Source organism: Haemaphysalis longicornis, unplaced genomic scaffold, assembly GCF_048455015.1.
Source record: "Haemaphysalis longicornis isolate Haplotype H1 unplaced genomic scaffold, Haemaphysalis longicornis Haplotype H1 scaffold_1, whole genome shotgun sequence".
Lineage (NCBI taxonomy): Eukaryota > Metazoa > Arthropoda > Arachnida > Ixodida > Ixodidae > Haemaphysalis > Haemaphysalis longicornis.
In genome coordinates, this window is record NW_027526203.1 from 376,700,435 (window position 1) to 376,722,686 (window position 22,252).

A 22,252-nucleotide genomic window follows, 5' to 3' on the forward strand; every position below is an offset into this window, starting at 1 on the left:
AGCAGTGGCTCAATCTGATGGCTTCTATTCCTTTTGCCTGGAACACGGTGCGCGGCGGAACCGGCGTTCGTTTCAGCTGAAGGCGCATCATATGATTCCTTCTCGTTGCTCTACTGGCTCTACCATGCAGCATCCGCGGATGATCAATACTGCGCATGACCGTATCCATCCAGTCGCCCTGGCCAAAATGGCGAGCGTTCGGCGTTCCCGACACCTTCTCGCCCCCGAACCTTTCTCGTTTCACTCCAATTCGCGGTCGCCTTTCGCGTTCTGTTTGTCATGCAATCGGTGATTTCGACTCTTCGCTTCATCACAGGCTCGGAGCTTCTGCGAGCAGTGGCTGCTGGAAGCATTTCAGAGGTGCCGACCAACAGCGACTTGCTTTTGCCGGGGGCCCCAGGATATGTGTGAGTGCAGGAGCCAGACCAATATTTGCTATATGGAATTGCCCTCACTTTCACTGGCGATCGGGTTTTGCAAGGCGCAACAGCGCGATGTCACGAACATCGCAGCGCTTGGTTTTGCAGCGCCCCGAGCTGTAGTGTGTGGAGTACGTGACCTCTGGAAAAGGGCCACATTAGGCGCGTATGAAATCGGATGCCTGCGGCTTCCGCCGGCGAATACGCGCGTGTGCGATGCTTGCAGCGCTTGCAGCTCGCAACCTCAGTGCAACGTCGCCTGTGGAAGCAGGAAAACGGTAGACTTTTTTGGCGTGATTCTGCGCAGCGCTAAAGAACGGACGCAGTACGTACTGACAGGGAGACCGCGGCGGGTTCGCTTTATTGACCGCATCCTGCGCGCAAACATGCAGTTGTTGCTTGTGGCGTATATCCTTCGTGCCTTGGGATCCTGCGCGCCCTTGCCTTCTCGGGGAACGAAACAGGGCCGACTCGTAATCACTCGCTGCGGGACGCTATTCGGCAACCATCCCGCAGAGGTTTTGATGTGCTCTAAAATATACTTGTGCCGGTTGCTTTTAAGTGGCTACGTCGCGGCTTCCGCATAACCACGTGATGTTTAACAACCAATCAAACAGGTGAAAAAAACAAACACGGAAATGTTTATTTCTCCCGTCGCTCCCCTGTGCTATCATCGTTACTCGGGCGTGCTTTCGGCATTACCCTTGAGCTTAATGCATCCTCGTGTTTGCCTTTCTTTTTTGCTACCTTGTCCGTGTAGCGCGAATACTGAACGACACGTTCAGGGCTTCCGCTTGCGTCGTTGCGATGGGTACTCAGCGCGTAGCGTGTTATCAACCAGCGAACATTCGCCGCACCGCATTGCTACCGAAGTCATTAGCTAAGCGCGAGCATTGAAGTGCAGTACGTGCGGCTTGTAGGAAGTTTAATTTCTCATATGCAAGCGCGAATTACGCCACCTCATTGCGGCGTAACGGCTAAAGGTTCTCGCAGCTCGTGCTTACCTGTTGTTCTGCGGAAATATTTGCCACGCTATGAAAAGCTGTTGAAATATTTTTTTGTTAATGGGGTCTACAACTTCTCGCTCTGCACCCAAGCCGTAAATCAAAAATTACTAATAGCTAATAAATCTCAGTAACCGAAATTACCATGGTACCATGAAAGCCTTAAATTTGTAAAATGTAAAATTGTTAACAGTGAAACAAAATTGACCGGGCTCGATCAAACATTTGTTAAAAGAACAGTAAGGTAGGGAAGTGTAAATGTGAAATAAATATCTGGAAACTTTTGCAAAATGTGTGGTTATTTAAAGACGGTAATATAGCTGTGAACATTACAGGTGGGGAAACGTATTTCAGTTTTGCACAAGTATGGTCAAAATATTTGTGGGCAAACACGAGGGGTATAGGGACTCTTTAAGTGCCACAACTGGCTGTTTTGTGTGTGCACATACAAAAGCCAGTGGAAAGTATCGGCGATGATAAACTTAATTGAGTATGGCTTGGTGCCCTTGGTTCCCCACCAGCTTTTTCTGTGGCCAGTTGAAGTATTTCCTAGACATTTTCTTAGGTGGTAGCACAGAACATACTCTTTGGCTCATTCGCTCAGTGCTCTCCCAGCTTTGTGGAAGAAAGATGGTGCACATTGTGGCATACTGACTTATGCAATTGAAAAAAATGGAGTGAAACGGGAGAGAAATGCCAGCTTCAGTTACTTATTTGTAAACAAACAAAGCACTGTTTGTCATACAATAAATGCTAAAAAAGCTACAAAGAAATGATCCTTCAGTTAAACCAAAAAGTTTTGCATCAATAATGTCCCATTAACAAGTACTGGTGAATTCCTCATATGCTGGTTGAAATGTACTATCAATTTTCTTCTCATAGAGCACTCCAGCTCCTTTAAAACTAGGGCAACAGAGGGCTACAGATTAATTCAGGTCCACAGACTAAATCTTTAGCCTCTGCTACAACATGTTTCAGGGCCTGAATGTAGCTTTGACACATTACAACCATAATTTAAGCTTGAGCTTGGCGTGGGTGTGTATACGTGAATGAATATATTTCAGGAAGGGGGGGAAAAATATAACCAGGGTTTCTCTCCCTTGAAATTCCGGTATTTTTCAAAACATTTCCAAAATTTAGCCCCTGTGGAAGTAATATCCCTGAGATGCACTGTACTTGTCCCACCATTTTTTACACTGTCTGACACAGTTCTGGAATAAGTGATAATGCCACTGTCGATTTTTTATTTGCCTCCTCCATAGCTAGAAAACACCTTCCTTTGAGGTCCTTAGAAATAGTTACAGTGTCGAGGGTGAGGAGATGAGGAGCTGGTGTAATCCCGTTTTCTGTGAGAAGCTACAACTCTCTTAACGCACTGCTTAGAAGCGTTAGTGGTACGCACGCTGCTCACCTTAGTTTAACAAATGAGAAACGAATTTTGCACTGACCCATTTTATGGGAAATCCTTCACTCAGTATCATTCATACGAGCTCTAGGAAACTGCTCGGCGATGATCAAACGTTATTTGTGTTGCACATTTTTTGCATGTTTTTGCCACCTGTGTATTCAAAGGGTGCTCATATCGGGGTCGGTCTTGAAACGACATGCCACCACATTTAAACCAAGAGGACTCATTGTAAAAGCTTGCCTGGCCCAAAGCTTCTGCAAAAGGCTCCTGAAGCATTATCACAGTTTCTGGCATGTGGTTTTTCACAAGATGGTACCAATCTTGGGGAGGTCGTCGATCTTTCATTTAAAACAAAGTTGACCTAGTTGGCATGTACTAACTAGTGCCAGAATGACTGGAGAGAACGTGTGCAGAATGAACACTGGACTACCACCCGTTTATTCTGTTTAGACCTCTTTCATAGTCCCATCTTTTAGCGCTAGCCAATGTTTTTTCTGTTCATGTCCACCATTGCAAAATCAACAGAACTGGGGACGCTTGATTGACCTGACCAACTTCACCCTGAAAAACGTTCCTTGTCCAACTAAGAGGGCAGCATAGTAAATGTGCTTAGCGGCAAGTATTAGTACTAACTTAGCATTTCTCATACCTGCAAAAAAAAAATTATCATTAACTTTGGGCCCCACTTGTTATTGTCGCATCTATAGTGCAGCTGCCTATTTGGCCCACACTATATACCCGCTGCAGTGGCTCAGTGGCTAAGGCGTTGCGCTGCTGAGCACGAGGTCGCGGGTTCCATTCCCGGCCGCGGCGGCCACTTTTCTGATAGAGGCGAAAAGCAAAAACGCCTGTGTGTACGAGATTTCGGTGCACGTTAAAGAACCCCAGGTGGTCAAAATTATTCCGGAGCCCTCCACTGCGGTGCGCCTCATCGCCTGCGTTGAGGCGCACCTGATCAACCAATCCCATGCTGTATCATTATGGGTAAATTATGAGTTATGAGGTCATTGTGGTTTGAAATCCTTTCCAGGCTGAGCATATTTTCTCCACTTTTCGAACATTTCTATTGTTTAATGCTTATTTCACAAACCAATTTTTAGAGTACCATCCTTGCAGGCTTGCTTGATTCTTAGCCTTACTCTGTTTCTTCAAATTATGTTGAGCTCCTGCCTCCTTATTGGTGCAGTATGTAGTCACGGACGTGCATGTAAACTTTGTTTCTGTGAGGCGCAATGATGCATGGCTGGCTTTTTTTTTTTAAATTCATATCGGCGCTAAAATCTGCAAAAAGATTTGCAAAAGAGCAAATCAGAATTTTTTTTTATAATGCATTGCTGTGGCACCTCTTGTTCACTAGGAGCAGTAGAAATGCCCGTAACCAATCAATGACTGGGAAATCAGAGAGGCTGGGGATTTACCTGGACCAGAGCAGATGACTGAGTTTCTCTTCCCCAGTGAAGTTGGTTTAGACATAGGGATCTTCCTTGAATGAAGGTATTGCATAAAATTGCAAATTGGGCATTAAAAAAAATCATTTTGCAAATCCACCAGTGCATGCGGGCACAGCATTTCTATTTCGTGAGAAAACCTTCACGGGGCCTCATTTTCATTCGAGACAGCTTTTTCTTTCTGAAGGTCTGAACGGCACCCAGCGATACCTCTTTGGGTGATTCCCTACTTCTAATTGAGAAGGTGTTAGTTGTCCCTTGTAGCCTAAACCATTTGTGCATGCCTACAAAACTGTTCGTGTAATGTTATGTTCAGTTAAATTGTTTTTAAAAATAAAAGAACACAGAAAAGGAGACCACTGTTTGGGTTGATTATTCTGCCATTTTGGGCCCTAATTAGTGGCTTCTTTGTGAAAACAGTGCCCAACTGTGTATACTAGATGCTTTAAAAATTTCATTTTAGATCTTAATTTTTTGTTTGTTCTATTTTATCTTCTCTTTTTTCTGTTCATTTTTTAAGGTCATGTAATGTTTTTTTACTCCCAAATAGAAATTATTGTCTCTTTATAGTTTGATATTGCAGAGTGTGAGTCAAGGAATACTTCCATGATGGCTCTTCCTAGTAGTGTAGCTCACAAGTTCCAACAATGACAAGAAAAACAATCAATTTTTGCTTGTCTGCTCAGAATGTGTCTCGTTTGGTTTTTATCAGTTGCACTTTAGCCTATTCTCTTTCTGAACTTTGCTGCATTTTGGTTATGTGTCATTTGTAGACGAAGCTTTGGAGTTTAAAGGTGTGTTCTACCTTTCAGGTCTCTACTTTTGCAGAACTGCATCCTTCAACTTCTGTAGGCGGTAAGGACAGAACAAGAGCTATGGGTAGCAGCTGTTCTTCAGCTCAAAAAAAGGATAAAGAACGCTCCAAGAAGAAGAAAAAGGGGTATGTACTTTCTTGGAAAGCGAGCTGACCCAGATGCCTTTGGCTCTTTCACTTGTTCCCGCCTACGGGTGAACCTCGGAACAGAACTTGTGCGATCATTGAGCTTTGCCCCACATGAGTGTTTTTGTTTTTTGAGTGCTGGAGGCATCACTGGGGTACTTGTTGGTGGCCTTGTCATGCATGTCTGAGTCCTCAGTGGGGAGCGAGATCAGGATCCTCTTCTGCATGTTAGTAAGGAGCAGAGCGAACCCCTCCCTTGCCACCGTGTGACATCTTTCCTTCCTAGCCCTTGTAGCAGTGTTTAGATAGGTGTAACTAGCAGCCCAATGAAATGACTTGCCAGTTGCTTCACTGTTTGAAATTTTACTGGGGTACTTGACACCAGCTTGCTCATGTGTGAGCATCTCCATCTTTCATGTGGAGTGGAATGGCATATTGGCGCTCCTCATCCTGCATTTCACTTTTGTGAGAGGCAGAATGAAATGTCGCTGTCTGCCACTCTAAAGGATGTCCATTATTTTTTATTTAACGTTCAGGCTATGCTTTCAGTATTGCATAGGCATACTGCTGAGGGGTATTGCATTGTCATTGCTCATTATTCATGCCATGGCTAATGCAGAGATTTTTTTGTTAAACATCTGCTTTGTACTTTGATGCAGTGTTTAGTGTGCATATTCAAAGCAAGGAATTTCAGTTATGCAGTTGGTATGAAGGAAACGATTTCACTAATAGGTACTTTAGCCTATTTCTGCCAGCCATTGTTTGGGAAGGCTGTACGTTGCTTGCCTATTCTCGCTCAGTGCTGACTGGCCCCTTTGTGTGGTCGGCACTTGCAGCAGCTGCTCTCCCGAAGGAAGGCGGCGTAGCTCAGTGCGCTCCACGGACAGCCTGCCGTATGGGAAGGAGTCCACACCGCCTCCTTCGAGGCCTGAGCCATCGGTTGCTGCCACTGCTGGGAGCACAGCGCCTCCCCTAGCTCCGGTCGACACTTCGCTGACGGAAGCCCACCAGAATAGCAGCTCTCTCCTTTCACCAGCTCCACAGGTCACTGTGAGTAGCTGCTGGGTGGTGTAGCCGCATTGATGTTCTGCTGTGCCAGCATTCAGGATACGATTCTGTTGTCTGCTATCAGTGGCTGGGCTTGGCTAGTAAGTCCTGTGGGTATTTTTGTGCATGTACTGTGAGAAAGGATTCTGTAGCAACGTCACATTTGACTTGCCAACTAACGCAGGTGTATTGATCTGTGTACGATACTTAAGAATTGTCAGCATGCAGAGGGCATCTGCCGCATTGTGGAAGGTGAATGCTTGTACAGCCTAACCCACTTATAACAATATTGAAGTGCCACAAAAAAACCATTGTTATAACCAGTAATTGTTACAACAGGGTCGGGCAGAAAAAGTTACTTTCGTAAGCATGTAGGCGTTTTCACCCATTATTTACAAAACATAAATGTAACTGTCGGGCTGATCACCCAGACTTAGTCATGCGTGTGCCAACCGACTCCACAGGGCCCCTAGGAAAGACCATTGTCTTTCACATAGGAGGAAGTCTCCGCATTATATTCTTGACTTCCTTCTTGTTTACCGATTGGCAGATTGCATGTTGCTAAAGTACGTGGCATTGTTTTCTGCCTTTTTTAACATTGGTAATCAGTTACAGTAACCTTTACCCCACTGTCGCTTTATTTTAACCTGGGCAGTGTTGAAGAGCTGCCCCCTGCTTCTCTTATTTTCTGGGCCAGTTGACAGCAGGAGATAAGAGGGGCAGTCAGGAGTTCTCTTCCTTCAGGGATAGCATGGCCACATAAAAGGCACCAACTTTTTTTTCAATGTTGGGAAGATAAAAGATGTCGCACCCTATTTCATGCTTAAAAAGTCATGCTTGGTCACACACAATGCACCCATGATCTCCCACAGATCTCCAATACTACAGTGAACTCTCGCTTGAGTGAACTTCAAGGGACCCAAGGAGATGGTGCACTTAACTGAAAGTCCACTAAACTGAATATTCACTTTAGAAAAATATGGAACAGCACTAGGGCACTCAGCAGATGTGGTGAAATGTGTGAAATGCATTTTATTTAGTACATCAATGTTGCACGAAGTGCACGACAGTTCACTGCCGCACATTTCGTTTTGAAAAAAAGAAAAGAAAGAAAAGTACCATGATTTTAAGTTGTACTAGTGCTCCTAAAGCGCTACATGTAACAGAGCTGTCCAGAGGGTGTTTTGTGTACTCCCTCTGGTCCACCAGACACCAACCAAAACGTGCGATCTGCATAGTTCCCCTGGTGTCCCGCTCCCGCGCGATAGCTGTGCCTCTGTGACGTAAGCACAAGCGGTGCTGCGCTGCCGCCGTACACCTAACCTCCGTTTCATCGGCGCTGTCAGCGCCAGCCTTATGCCAGCTATGTTGCGCCAGTAACGGTGGTTATGGGCGTCAGCTGCGCCAGCGCTGCAGAGGGCATAATTGCGTTGAATTGATTTAAAAAATGAGCCCTGATCAAGTTAGTTTAACTGAAATATTCGCCATTTTGATATTCGTTGAACTGAAAGAACTTTAGCTTCCCAATGGAACTGCCGGGGATTTTTTAAAAGTTTGCTATTCTGAAATATTTGCTAAACCGACATTCATACAAATGAGAGTTTACTGTATATTTTTTGTAGGCTCATACCATGAGGCTCAATTGTTATAACCAATAATAAGCAAAATGACCATTGTTTTAAGTGGTTTATTTTACCATACAACTATAGCAAAGTTGATGGTGCCATGACTGTTCATTGTTATATCCAATATACTGTTATAACCAGTATTGTTATAAGTGGGTTTAACTGTACATGTAGTAAAGCTCAAGTTGAACAAACTTCACTTGAACAAACAGTTCAGTCAAGCAAACTTTTCTGGAATACCCTGCCCAAAATGTTTTTGTGTGATAAAGCTTTATTGTATGTGGCATTTTTTTTATTTTGAACTAGGTAAGCATGATTTTGAAACAGTGGAGATGTGAATCTTTGGAAGCATGCTTTATTTCATTTAGACATGCTGAAAGTGAATAAGAATCATGTTAGTATCCCTGTTTTAGAAGCAACAATAGTTTGCTCACGATACTTGTTTTTCAGGAATTGTAGTTGATTTGCAAAATATACAAAAATTAAGTCAGCTCAAGAATTGATCTATATTGAATGCTATTTGGTGGTTGACACAGGAAGGGGAGTAATTCCACCACTTAACCGTTCCCTGAGAAGCCTGCCTCCCATTTCCCCCTCTCCCTAAAAAATGTTAGTCGAGTTCACCTATGAATGAATCTGATGTAATTTTGGCCCTAGGAGAGTTGGAAGTGATATAGGGGCCCCTCAACCCTATCCCACTTCTAACTTGTCTGGGCAATACCATTTGAGATCATAAGTGGAACAAAGAAAAGTAGATGAAATGAAAATATGAATGTTTAAATATTACCCTACAAAGCAAGTAGCTTAGGCTAGCTAGCCCACTTGATGTAAACCTGAACCTGTGCCTTTGCTCAGCCCGTGCACTAGGAAGTGTGCCTCAGAGTAAATCGGCATAGAGGTATCTGAATGTTCTTTGTGTCCTCCCTTTTCTAAAGACAAGACCAAACAAAAAAAGGCTTCTGCTAGGCTTCAGCCTTCACGTGCTCAAAGGCAATTGCAGGACAAAAGTTGTTAGATGTAGTGCTTGGTTCTCATACCTCCCTTTATCACTGTGTTCTGTAAATTCATGTGGGTTGTTTTCTTCTTAAAAATTCGCAGTTGGCATTTATGTGTTGAAGCAACACCTGAGCCATGAGAAGGTGTACCATAGTGTGGTAATGATGTTAAATTCTTTAAACATGCCCGTAATGCCCTTACATGTTTATTTTTTTGTTTTGTATCTAGGAAAAGCTTGATAAGCACATTGTAAATTCGATTTAGCTACTTGCGTGTGTAAACAACAGAATACTGTAGCTACAATGCCTCTGCAACAGGTGTGTGTGTCATTTTGTTCTTCTGGCAATGTAATATAAGTGAGTGTTTTCCCAAATGCAAGCATTGAAGCAACATAACTTACTTCATGATACCAATTTGTTGACCTACTCGTACAATTGGGAAAGCCAAATCTTCAGGTTGTGTTGTCATTGCAACGGAACTTGTATGAGCTGTACCTGACTTTTTCCCATGATTTGAGGTCTTTTGGTTGGTGGGCGTTACTACTCGGTGGAAGCCGGACAAGTAGTGTCGGAGGTGGAATGGACGTGCTGGTGGTGACCTTCTGTTGCGCCCGACTCGGCAGAGCCCCGTGGCCGGCAGCGAGGCGTTCTCGGATGACGGGCTGCCCAGCCTGCAGGGCTTCCCCGAGGACGTGCAGGCGCTGCTGATGGGGCGGCTGGCCGGTGTGCGGGGGGCCCCCCTGGCGGGCAGCCGGCTGATCAGCCTGTACGTGTGCTGCGGCCTGGCCGACCTGGAGGCCGAGCGGGAGCACCTGGAGCGGCACGTGTACCCGGCCGTGCGCGCCCACGCGGCCGACCGCGGCTACGACCTCAACGTGGTCGACCTCCACTGGGGCGTCCAGGTGGAAGCCCTGGACCGGGCCACCTTCGCGCACCTCTGCCTGCAGACCATCGCCCGCCTGCGCACCCAGGGACACTTCCTGGCACTGGTACGGAGTGGAGAAGCACCTTTTACCTCTAATGTGCTGCGCTGCTGGTGGGAAATTTCGCGCTGCCGAGATAGGGAAAATCTTGTGACTTCTTTATTTTGTTGTCTAGGAAGAGGCTCAATGTATGGAGTGAAGCATTTTACTCTATTTCGTACTGAAGTGGGTCAAAAACATGCATTTAGCTGCAAGCTGTAGCCTAAAATGGCCCTTTAGTGCCGCAGGAGCATTGTTGTATGCTTAGCCTTTGGTGCTACGGTCAGGCCAGTAGTAGCATACTGCTACTGCTAATGCTGCTAATACTAGTACTGCTACTATAATAGTGCTTATACTAGTGCTACTAAATTTTGCAATGTCATGCCAACAAGCCTGAATGAGCACTCTCGTTTTATAAACTTGTTTTGTGCAAGGCTTGCATGTATGAAGCTTTTGTTTTTTAATACAGTTTTGTTGTCATGCGAAAAAGCCAACCCCAGGGGCATGCCATGTGGTGAAGCTTGAAAGCTTGCATGTTGTGCGGCAGAACCAACTTTTATTTCCCTTTTTAAAAATTTTAAGCATTCAAAAACTTCGAAGTATTCAAAGTTTCAAATATTCAAAGTTTCAAATATTCAAAGTTTCAGATAGCTCTAGTGAGAGCAGTGACACTGAGTGAATTGTGACTTTTGCCTTGCAGTCAGTGTATTCTACTTGCTAAATATGCACTCTTTCTGTCTGCGTAGTATATGCAATGTGTTGCTTCAGCAGTAGCTTTGGTGCAGCCTTTGCTGTACATATCAAATGTGCGGGCAATATGCGAGGATTATTTTATTTCTTTTTCGGCGGGCTGAAAGTGGGGGTGCAGATTATATGCAGGGGCGGGTTATACGCGCGAAAATACGGTATGCAAATGCAGTAGAGAAATCATGTGTGCAAAATAATTTATTGGCTGCAATTAGAAAAGCAAAGTGTGCTCTGTACCATTCAGCTGTTGCTTTGCACCATTCCCTTTCTGGAACACTGCAGGTCCTTTTGAACGAGAAGTTGGAAAGCCAGCTACCTCATCTCTTACCTGCCACCTTGCCAAGCGATGTGCTGGCGTCCGTTGTGGATGCGGTGGAGTCGCTTGAGCAAAGGCAGCTGCTTCTGGACTGGTACGTGGAAGATGCAAACAGTGTCCCCAAGTGCTACAAACTTCGTGCCATTCGCGAGCGCATACCAGACATCTTGTCTACAAGTGCCGCAGCACAGGAGGCTGCACTTGAACTCTGGCAGAAGGAGTGTGCTCAAATGGTGGAAACGCTCAGAACTACACTGACGACAGAACAGCGGAATAAGCACCTTGTTTCAGGTAAGTTTAATTTTGTTTCGGTATAATGGTTTGTGGTATTCAAAGTTAGAAGGCCCATTGGGCAGCCGCCCTTCCCCCTTCCCTTTGCAGATTTGCTACTTGGTTTGGCTGGTCACCTGAACAGCGTCCACATCGATACATTAGCTGATGATCTTAGTGTGACATTTCTAAACTTGTAACAGCACTTCAAGCTAAGTAGAAAAACAGCTGTCGTAAAGTTGATGTTCCACTAATTCACTAATTATTAACATTGTTTGTGTTGTGCACCTTCACCTTAGGCCCCCCCCCCCCTCCCCCCCCCCCAAAAAAAAGAAAAGGCAGTCTTGTCATTGCAAAGAAAACTTCTTTAAAAGTGAAGTGTCACTGAAAAAAAATTCGGACATTGAGACACAAAGTGTGCTAATGCTTCACATGCACCAGCTAAACTGTTATGTGAGCCACTGAAAAATGCACAAGGCTATAGTAGTTAAGGGGTCCTGAAAGGCGTTTTGAGCACACTAAACGAACAAATGCAGTCGTTAGGTTGGGTGGTCAACGTCATCTGTGCTAAGTATAACTTTTGATGATTATGAGGTTTTAAAGGGACACTGAAGTGAATTTGTCAAGCTCCCGTTTTTGCTTGCACTGCGTAGACTGGCTCAAATTAGCACACTTTTCATCGTTTATCCGGTTGACAAATCGGTAATTATTTTACAAAGCGCGAAAGAAGAAAAACTACCATGCGCGGTTTGCGGCGGCCGCACCAACTAAGGCTGTGACGTTGAGAGGAGGGGCGCCGTGATTGGACGATGCCCAAGGTTAGCAATCACACAAGTTTCGGTTTCGGTTTCGGTTCTGTAAAACATAACCAATGGCTTTGTTGGATGGGCATTCTCAATATCTCAGTAATCATCGTACCGCGCTTCTGCCATGTTGTCGGCTGTAAAATGCACAAGATAAGCCTCCCAGGACGGCTTGTAGTCGTAGCATTCACTAGCCGAGACCTACGCAGTGCATGAACGCCCTCCGCGTACCCGCAGACGCCCAAATGTCATGCGCTTTTCCCCCATATTTGGAGCTTGCCTCCCTCATGCCTGTATCGTAAAAAGCGTGTTCGCACCAGGCCAAGGGTCTGTTCATTCTGGCCTGTGCCCACTGCCTGCAAGCAGTCGGTGCTTATGGCAACAGCACGCCAACGAGAACTCGCTAGCGCGCCAGTGCCAGCCTGCGCGCGTTTTGTGAACTAGTTCGTGTAGCCATGAACGTTGCGGCCCCAAAAAAAGGTGAACTCAATATAGAAAACATCAGCGGAAAACAAAAAAGTTAACTTACAAAAAAAAAAAAGCACGTACCCGCGGGGATTCGAACTCGTGACTCGCAAAACGTTTGGAACGGAGTCCTAGCGCCCCAGACTGCTAGGCCACGGAGCGGGCCGCGAATGTGTTGCTAATATATGGTATATATTGTACAACCGGTTTACACTTTTATTTAGTTTTGGCATTTCAAGCCGCTTAGGTGACTATTTGTTGTACTGCGATCGTGCAGTAAGCGTCGCCCGAGTTTCCACAGTAGCTCACGTCTAGCAATTGCATTTCGTAGACGGAAAAGCGTTCGCAGATGCGTAGTCGTGCTGCTGACCGCTGTGCTTGTTCGCCCAGCGCAAAAAAGTGCTTCCCGCGCCCTAGTTTTACGCTGTACGATAAAAATATCAGTTGATTTTATTTGATTAGTACCTATATTGACTTCGCTGACTCTTCTCCCACCTTCAAGAGGCCTTATATTTTCCTACTGGCGTACCAGTCAGCGAAGCGTCGCATGTGCAGCGCTTGTGTGAAGCGACCTTGACTTGGAGCTAGATACAGTGTACAAACAAACCAAGTAAAGAAAGGCACATTCTTCCATTCACAAACGTGTCTTGGCTTCGTTTCAACTAAGCGAACGAATTGCGACCAAGCAATTTTTTTTTAACCTCCTTGATTGCGACGACCCGCCGGCGGCCGGCGGACGAAACGCTGGGCCGACTGACTCTGTCGGCCGGGGAGCCGTGCAGTAGCGCAGCCGTGGCGCAGCCAATTGCCAGCTCATCCCCTCCTGACGTCACACGAAAACGCCACAGAAAATGGGCGAGCGTAAAGAGAGGAGGACAGCGTTTTCGAATTAGTTTTTCTACTAAATAAAATCGCGTAAACGCGCCTAGAGTGGTCGAAACATGGCCTGGGGACTCCGGACTACAATTTGCGCTAGTAATCCCGCAATGTTTACATATCACTTCAGTGTCCCTTTAACGCATCTACGCTACAAAGGTGATGAGGTGCGCCGTAGTGGAGGGCTCTGCATTAATATTGACCAGCTGGGGATCTTTAAAGGGGTCATGCAGACAAAATACAAGTTTTTAAAGCAAAGCTTTACTACTTTCGTCCAGCAATTTCGTGGAGGATGCACAAATGACCTTTTGACCGGAGATACACCCCCGGCGACACACCCCTCGAAGCGCATTGCATGATTCGCCAGGCCCGCTGTTGGTGCCTGCGGGCACCGACAGTGGTCGCCACCGCCGCTGCGGCCGAGGCAGCCAACCACCCCCGCAGCCTCCCATGCATGCGGCACTGGGTCGTTTCGGGCAACGTGACTCATCTCGCACCCGGCGAAGAGGAATGGTGCGTTCGCCATGAATGAATGCTGCGTTCGCCCGGCCTCCTTCTGTGAGCGTTGCACGGAACCGAACGGCTTTGAGACGTGGTTGGCAATACAGCTAAATCAAAGGTTAATCAAGTGAAACCAAGACTTAACCAGACTAAGCCAAGCTTTTGCTTTGTCCAACGTTAGCGGAGCTAAGCCGCAGCCATTTTTTTATTCGAAAGATTTGGTGTTTTATAGTGCCCCCGGCGTTTTTCTGGCAGCAAGTGATTCTTTATTCATTGAGAAATCAGTCGCAAGTTAAAATTTCGAGTCTCCCTCCAAATTGTGTTTTGTGATGTCTGCCATGACATCACATGTACGTGTCTTCAAGCAAACTTCTAGTGAGCTGTTCACCCTGCAGCGGGCTGCGGGGCCTTGTTTACCGTCATTCCTTCTTAATGGCACCACCATACAGCTCGGCAGCGCTGTTCGCCTTTGCTTTGTTTTTGACCATATTTGCACCTGGCTTGTTTTTGTTACGGTAGTAATCGTTTCATGAAACATGGGGTATGTTCGACAAATAGGGTCATGTAAGACAATGTCGCTCACGCCAATCGGCCAGTGTCGTCTGAGACGACCCCAAAGCGCCGCACTGCTGTGCAGCTATAACGGGCATGGTGCGTGCAGTACCAACCACAGTCCGCACTGGTACTTCTAATTTTACGTATGCTTTCGTAAATTCCATTGTTTTACCCTAACATTCTTACTGCTGTACAATGAATATGTATAAGACATAAGTGAAAATAGCTCGTTCTGCGTGCTTATAAGCTCTGCCTAACTTGCGTTGTCTTTTCCCTGCCTCAGTCAGTCATACGGCTGTGCATATGACGTTGTATGTTCTAGTGCAAGAAATGAGCTACTGAGTCGCATGGCCATTCGGACATTCCCTTTTTTCTAATTATGTAGCTCATTTAAGCAAAGTTCACGTTAAAATTGGTGTCAGTATGATTCTAACGGGGCGATTTTTCGATTGAACTAAACGTGTGTTTTGTCAGCATGGCCCCTTTAACATGAGCCGAAATCTCGAACACATGGGCGTTTTCGCTTTTTGCCTACATCGGAAAAGTGGCCACAGCGGCCGGCAAGTATAACTTTTTTATGTTGTGGGAAAGATGGGATTATGGGGGGTCACTGTGGGATACAAGGGGGTTCCACTACGCCTGCGAAAGGTCCCATCCAAAATGCCCTAGAGATGTTCGCGGCGTCTGCGGGGGACGCCACGACGGGTTCGACCTTTTGGTCCTTCATCTCCCCCTCATGAACTGCATGCGCCGCGCTTATAAGGCACGGGGGAAAGGAGGCAAACTCCTGGGAGAGGAGGAGAAACGGCGGTGGCGTGGCGGGGCAGTTCGTGCTCGCCGGCACATCGGCTCGCGAGATGATGCAGCAGCGTGACGTGTCTCGCAGCTGAATGCGTGTGCCGCGCGCGGCTGTGGGCCGCGCTCGCAGGAAGAAAAAAAGGGATACAACGGATCCCCACAACGTGCAGTGGAAAGCTCACACTTACGTTGCAAAGTTCGTCGCCCCTTTCCCGCCCTTTCCTGGGTGTTTTTGGGCACGGCCACTGAAATGTATGCGCCTCGTCAGCTCAGCTTCGGTGGGTTGCGGTGGCACTATCGTTTGCGGCGGCACTATAGACGCTATCGTGTTCATTTGTATTTAGCTTTTTTTACTCCGTTACCACACTTCTTGTTACAAGACATGGGTGCGACTTGTTAAAATACGCATGCACCCTGCTAGAGTGCGTTGCTGGTTTGCTCTGTGCCTTCCCAGGAAAGCTGTCTGTGACTGATTAAGCGGTCCGAACTTATGCATTTCGTGCATGGGTTTTCTGCTGCTTTAAAACTAAGATGTCTTTTTGACATGCCACCAACAGGAATTACTGCGACACCGCAAAACAAGGCCATGCACCGGTGGGGCGGTGTGCGAGACGGCACTTTTTGGATAAACAGTGCGCGCACTGCCTGAAAGAGAACAAGACACATATGATCCTCCCCGTGTGGCTGATACAGCATTCCTAATGGATGCATTCATGATTGAAAGTTCTCCATTGCTTTAAATTCTTTTTGACATGCTGCCAATAGGGACCGCCGAAACGTGCTGTCAGTGGTATGCTATGAGCGGAGCGCAAAACCAGAAATGGGTGATGTCATTTCTGAAGAGCGAAGCATGAGGGGGGAGGGGGTGGGGGGGAAAGCTCGTGCGCCGTCTACAGTGAGGAGAATGGTGAAAAGAGGAGCAAGCCCACTGGCAACAATGTGCAGTTTTTGATTTACAGTATCGGCTAATACTCATCGCTTAATTTTTCAAGGAGGTGATTACTAATGCATTACTTTATTTGGTTATATGTACATCATGTATCGGCAGAGGGCATTTCAGGACCGCTTTAAGGTACTGACGATTTCACATAAGTGCTCGCAAAGCATAAAGGCCAACTGCACTCAAATTTTCTATAACGTAAAAGTAATGTCATCTAATAGTAGACATAAAAAGAGAGCGAAATGCAAAATACTGTGCTTCAAACATTACTGCACGCGGTGCAAATGGCTTGTGAAGATTGGTGTTTTCGGGACCGAAACTGGAAGAAAAAGGCGGCCATTACCGGCAGCCGAACGTGACGTAGGTGATGGAACGGAAGCGGGCACACCAGTACCGGCAGCCACTCACAGCAGCCTCCAAACACGCATCATAGCGTTGCGTTTCGCATTGTGATTTCCACAAAAGAGCTTCCCCTAACGTTTGACAAGGCTAATGGAGGTAGGCGCGATTCCAACATCGTGTTGCTATCAATAGAGATGGAGTAGACCATCAGACAGTTATTTTTGCATAAGAATAACTGCCAGTGTAGCAATCGCTGGCATTGTGAGTACAAAAGCGTGTCCAGATTTACAAAGCTACTTGCTTGTGCAATATCGAAAAGCAGCTTTGGTTAGCCGCGCCTCGGCTATCATCTCACTTTTTTCTTTATCATTACGTTATTACGTAATTTATGTAAATTACGTTATTACGTAATTATTACGTTATTACGCTATTATGTAATACCATTACGTGCAAACAGCTATGTGAATATTGGCTCAGTATTTTTCACCTCACTGCACATCGAGTATCATATTGTAAAATTGGTCAATTGTATGTCAGCTTCCACAGATAGATAATGCACTAAAGCGCGAAAAAAGTAACCTATCCACCAATATTTTCTACTTTCACCAGCGACATAAGCAACTGATAACTTTTTACTTTCAAGTAAACTAAATTTAACACTCTACGAAAGTAAATACCATACTTCGGTATTGAAAAAAAAAAGTAGTTCATTGCTTAGGAGAGGGACAGTTTGTTAGCTTTCGCACTTTGCGAAGACAACGGCCGATCTTTGTGCGGATGTATATGTTACCACGAGCTAGGCAAGTTTTGTCGCACAATGTTTATACCTCTGCGAAGAACAACTCTATTTAGTTCGTCAAACTTTTGGAGGGGTCTTAGGGGTGGAGCCCAAATATGGCAAATATTGGACGCAGAAGTGTAAATGGTCAAGAATTTATAAAATATCTGTTTTTTTCTGTGATAGATGCAATAGGAATGATGAATGTACAGTCAAGTTCGCGTTTCGTGCAATGTTCTGGAGTAAAGATATTATTTTCAATTTAAAAAAAAAAAGGTTTGCTAACTGCAGAAACATCACAAGTGCATGTATAGCTTGTAGGCTTCTAATCACTAAAAAAATGGCGGATATTGCTGCCTGTGCGGTTAGTTTTAAACATGTGATGCCAACTGTGGGTGGTGTAGCATAGAAAGCTCCTGTGAATGCATCCCTGCGCCCGGCAGGGTGCCGTGCAAGTCGCTGAAGAAGCGCGAGCTCCACGTTACAGGTTCCTCTTCTCTGTCACAGGCCGCTCAGAACTCCTTTCGGCGTCTCTCAGCCAGGTGCAAGCATTGTCTGCTCGGCGCCACTTTGAACGATGGTACCTAGTGTGCTGTGTGCTTACAAAGCTTAGGATTTCGCCATGGTGATTTCAAGAGCATAGACTACTTATTTTGGTCAAATTTGGGCAAAGAAAAATTTGTGTGCAGTTGGCCTTTAAAACAAACAAAGCTATGGATATGCTGGTGTTTGTATAAACTATCTTCCAGTGTCTTGTGGCAAGAAACACTATTAGGGATGTATCGCATGGAATAAATACAGTGAAATCTCAATATAACGAACTTCAGGGAACTGCGGAAGATTTCTCGTTATTCTGAAAGGTTGTTGTAGCGGAAATCGCGAAATTTAAGACAACAAATAACATTTCAATGCCTAAAACGACCTACCTGTAGAGCTGTGCATCCTTGAAATCATTTTTCAGAAAAAATGCACAAGTGATCATGAAACATCATCATCATCATCATCACCAGCCTATCTACGCCCACTGCAGGGCAAAGGCCTCTCCCATTATTCTCCAATTACCTCGGTCCAGTGCCAACTGTGACCAATTTATCCCCGCAAACTTCTTGATCTCATCTGCCCATCTAACTTTCGGCCGCCCCCTGCAACGCTTGCCTTCTCTAGGGATCCACTCTGTTACCCTTAATGACCAACGGTTATCTTGCCTTCGCATTGCATGCCCTGCCCACGTCCATTTCTTCTTCTTAATTTCTACTAATATGTCTTTAACACCAGTTTGCTCCCTGACCCACTCCGCTCTCTTCTTGTCCCTTAATGTTACACCTATCATTTTCCACTCCATTGCCCGCTGAGTCGTTCTCAATTTAAGTTGAACCCTCTTAGTGAGCCTTTATTGTAATGCACGTTTATTCAAAGTAGTTGGCAATTTTCTTCTGGTGCGTGCGGCACAAGCATCCTAGCACGAAGTACTCCAACTCTTCCATATTCCTGTGGACTGACTCCGTGGCCGCGCGGTTTTCCCCCGAAATGGGCTGTCCAGCACATCCGCAGTCGTCACGGGCTGGTCGCAGTCTTCGAGTGCTGCCGCGGCACCCTTAGAGGCATCATCATTCATGCCGTCTTTGCTGCCTTCTTCATCCTGAACGCTCATGCTCTGAAGATTGTCTTCTGTGGTCAACTCTGCTGATATCCGTGAAGATCCAGCAAGCAACCCGAGCAGCGTCGAAACGTAGAAAAACTCGAGGTGGGGCGCGAATTCTGGACGGAGGAGGCCACCCATGCTTCGTTTTTTTCCCTTCTCCTCACCTTATTTTTTCTCTCTGTTGCATCGGCTCGCGCATTCCGCGGAGCAAGTTGCAAGACATCCTCTTCTGCGGTGCGCTTTGCCGTGTCGTCTGCTAGCATACGGCTCCGGTTGCCGCGATTGTTTAACGAAAAATCTAAGAATCTCCGGCCTTGAAAATATGAGTTCATAGTACTGAGGCGTTGTGAACATGGCACGGAACTAAATAAAGCGAGCGTTATTTTGAAAAGTTCGCTATTCTGAAGTTAGTAGTAGTGAAATAATTTTACATTAAAACTATAAGCAGTTGGCGTGGGATTTCTTAAATGCTCGTTAATCTGAAATGTTCGTTAATGTGGTGTTCGTTGTACTGAGATTTGACTGTAATAATCACTCTTTAACTTCATCCATTCTAGTTCAAGCGCAAGTATAATCAAACTAAATCAACATTTGCTGTACTTGTACTTTGCAGTCTGGATTCGTTGGTTTTAGTTTGCATCATTATTTGTTAAAGGTGTGTAAATAGTCAAAACTTCGAATACGTTGCCAATAGCGTTTCTTATGAATCCGCAGCGAATTTTTACCATATGAAGTAATCAAAGGCTCTTTATTTTGTAGAAATTGCAATGAATAAAGGACAGAAAACTAACTTTGCCGCGACACATGCATTCATTGACATTTGCTACACTACACTTGTTCTTGAGGAAGGGGGGGTGAGTCACGTGAAACAACCACTGTATGTAAAAGGCTAGCACGGAAAAACCTGGCGCAAATAAAGTTACTATCTATGGGATGCTATTTGTACGTAAAATTTACAGACAGAAAGGTTGTCTCTTGTCAGTGGTGGTACGAGTTAACAAGCTACACGGTCCTATTTTTTACTAATACTCCTAACCAGCATCTCATTTCACTGTTGCATTGATTTAAACTGGCTAAAGAGCCTCCTTGGGTTTGAAACATGCTTGGGGAGTCGTATTTCTTCACGACGTCAGCCAAGATTTTTGCTGTGCTGTGTGCTAGTTCCTTGTTACGTAAACCTTTTCCAAATGCTGCAAAGTACTGATGCTCTCTGATGCAGTGGTGGAAGAAGAACTGGATGCTGCGGTTTTGACCGAAAGTCAAAAACCTCTCTGTTGTCTTTGGATGGAGCGACGCTTCACTCACCGGGGACCCCAGCGTAGCAACAGTGTTGTGGGAACGCTGATTGAGCCAGCAGAGGGTGCCGGGACGGTAGACCTTTCCGAATCAAAGCGGTGAGTTTCCCATTTTATGGCTTGTTTCTGTGTTGGTTATGTGGTTCATTCTGTACAATTATTATTTTCTAATAGCTGACTGATGTTGGCTGTTCTTGACCCCTTGTGAACTAGAAAAAGTGCAAGTAGCCTGATGGGAGAAGGCTGGGGGTTTGAGGGGGGACGGAATTCAGGGTTTTCCTGTCCCCCTAAAAGTCACTCGCTTGAACACTTGTTTTATGCATGTCTTTTGTCCTGGCTTTTTTTTTTTTTTTTTTTTTTTACCTTAGTGCTATGTGAAAATACCAGTTTAATATCATGGGTTGTGGGCAAAAGCCAGAAGGATGTGCAGTCATGTACAATTGAAATACAACTGCGCAACGCACGGCCGAAGGTACCGGTGTCGTCACCTGGCAGCGGTCGTGGAAAAGACAGGGACATGCGCAGTTGAGGTGTTGGGAGCGAGGGTGCGTGTCCCACTGCGATATGTTGCCCCCTCCTCGCTCCCATGCTTGCCTTGTCGCCACTCTGCAGGAGCGCTGATAGCAGCTGTTAGCGATGCGGCACAAGATAACTGCGGGTGTTACGCGCTTGGTGCACCCGAGCACCCGCTCCCTGTCTGCCGGCGTCACATTGCCAACATAGCTTTGCATGTGTGGTGCAATAACTTGCGGACACCTGGGTCCCGCCCAAAATTCAGTGCTGCCCGCTCAGGTTCTACAAGCAATAAGGTGCCTGCGGGAAAAAAAAAAAAAGGCCACTAACATTGTTGCGCAAGGGCAACTGGCCTATAGAATGGTTGGAGCTGCCTAACTTCCTCATTTTTGTGAATATTACAATTCTGCCATTAATTATCCAGCCCACGCAATGCTTGCAGTTAATATATACCATTGGAGACAAATTATGGTAGTATATGCAATGCACTTCTTAAGCGACCCTGAACCTGCGTCCACCGGCGATGTCCGCGCACGTGGAGATGGGGCCTGGCCGCTGACATGGCACATACCCACGTGGGGGATTGGCCAGGAATCTCCTCGTCTTCCTTGGCAACGGGGGGAGATGGGCGCGCGCTGCCTGGCCGCTGACATGGCACATACCCACGTGGGGGATTGGCCAAGAATCGGGCGTGAGAAGGGCTAATGCACCTGGTTAAAGGAGTACTGACACGAAATTTCAAAGCTGAGAACCGCTCTAGCAATCAAGTACAACGACAACACAAATAGGTGTCTGTGAATAAGTGCATCTTTCTTTCTTTGTAGTTGTGTGTGTGTGTGTGATCTCTCTTTCGCGAACATCACCGAACCGCGCAAATTCAACTCGTGCATTCGCACTTTCACATTCTTCCCCTCGGGGAAATGCGGGGAATTTTTTACTGTTTGCTACAAGCACCGAATCCGCGAAATGACTCAGCCATGACTGCATCAAAGGCGTGTTCTTGGTGGCCAGCTCATTCTTCGAACCCCTGCACCACAGAAGTTAGGTGGCAGGCTTTTTTTTGTCTCTATTTCTGTGCACTGGCTTTCCTCAAGAAAGCATGATGAACTGTACAGTATACCTTTCGAGAGTGTGCACGCGTTTAGCAAGCACTGGTTGCTGCTTCAGGTGATTACGTGCCGCATTGCTCTCAGCACGAGTAACACCCTCAACTGCGGCGGCGGTAGTACTTGCAGTGCTTGCAGCGCTTGCAGCGCTCTTGCGGCATGGCGACAAGGCAAGCGTGGGAGCGAGGGGAGGGTAGCATATCGCAGTGGGACACGCACCCTCTCTCCCGACATCTCAACTGCGCACGTCCGTGTGTTTTCCACGGCCGCTGCTAGGTTACGGCACCGGTATCTTCGGCCGTGTGTTCCGTGGTTCGTGTTTCAATTGTGCATGACTCTACCTATGTACTTTGTAGCAAAGTTGGCTTTTCACACTGCTGTCAGCATTTGACAAAAAAGAAAAAGAAAACGTGCAAGATGCAGCATCGTACAATAAGGAATTGGCGGACCCCTCAGA

General features: G+C 46.1%; 1 protein-coding gene across 2 annotated transcripts in view; it reads left to right on the forward strand.

Annotated features, from left to right (window-relative positions):
• LOC144155130 (uncharacterized) overlaps positions 1-22,252 on the forward strand; it is an 87,243-nt gene continuing 64,991 nt past the window's right edge. The window contains exons 1-6 of one of the 2 annotated variants that reach the window (XM_077686389.1): positions 1-407; positions 5,092-5,219; positions 6,056-6,269; positions 9,510-9,875; positions 10,878-11,202; positions 20,101-20,275. In XM_077686389.1, the coding sequence (XP_077542515.1) occupies positions 156-407; positions 5,092-5,219; positions 6,056-6,269; positions 9,510-9,875; positions 10,878-11,202; positions 20,101-20,275 (1,460 nt within the window). In that variant the 5' untranslated portion in view covers positions 1-155. Of the gene's footprint in view, positions 408-488; positions 745-5,091; positions 5,220-6,055; positions 6,270-9,509; positions 9,876-10,877; positions 11,203-20,100; positions 20,276-22,252 lie in introns of those variants that run through there. The other variant, XM_077686390.1, reaches the window with a different exon arrangement.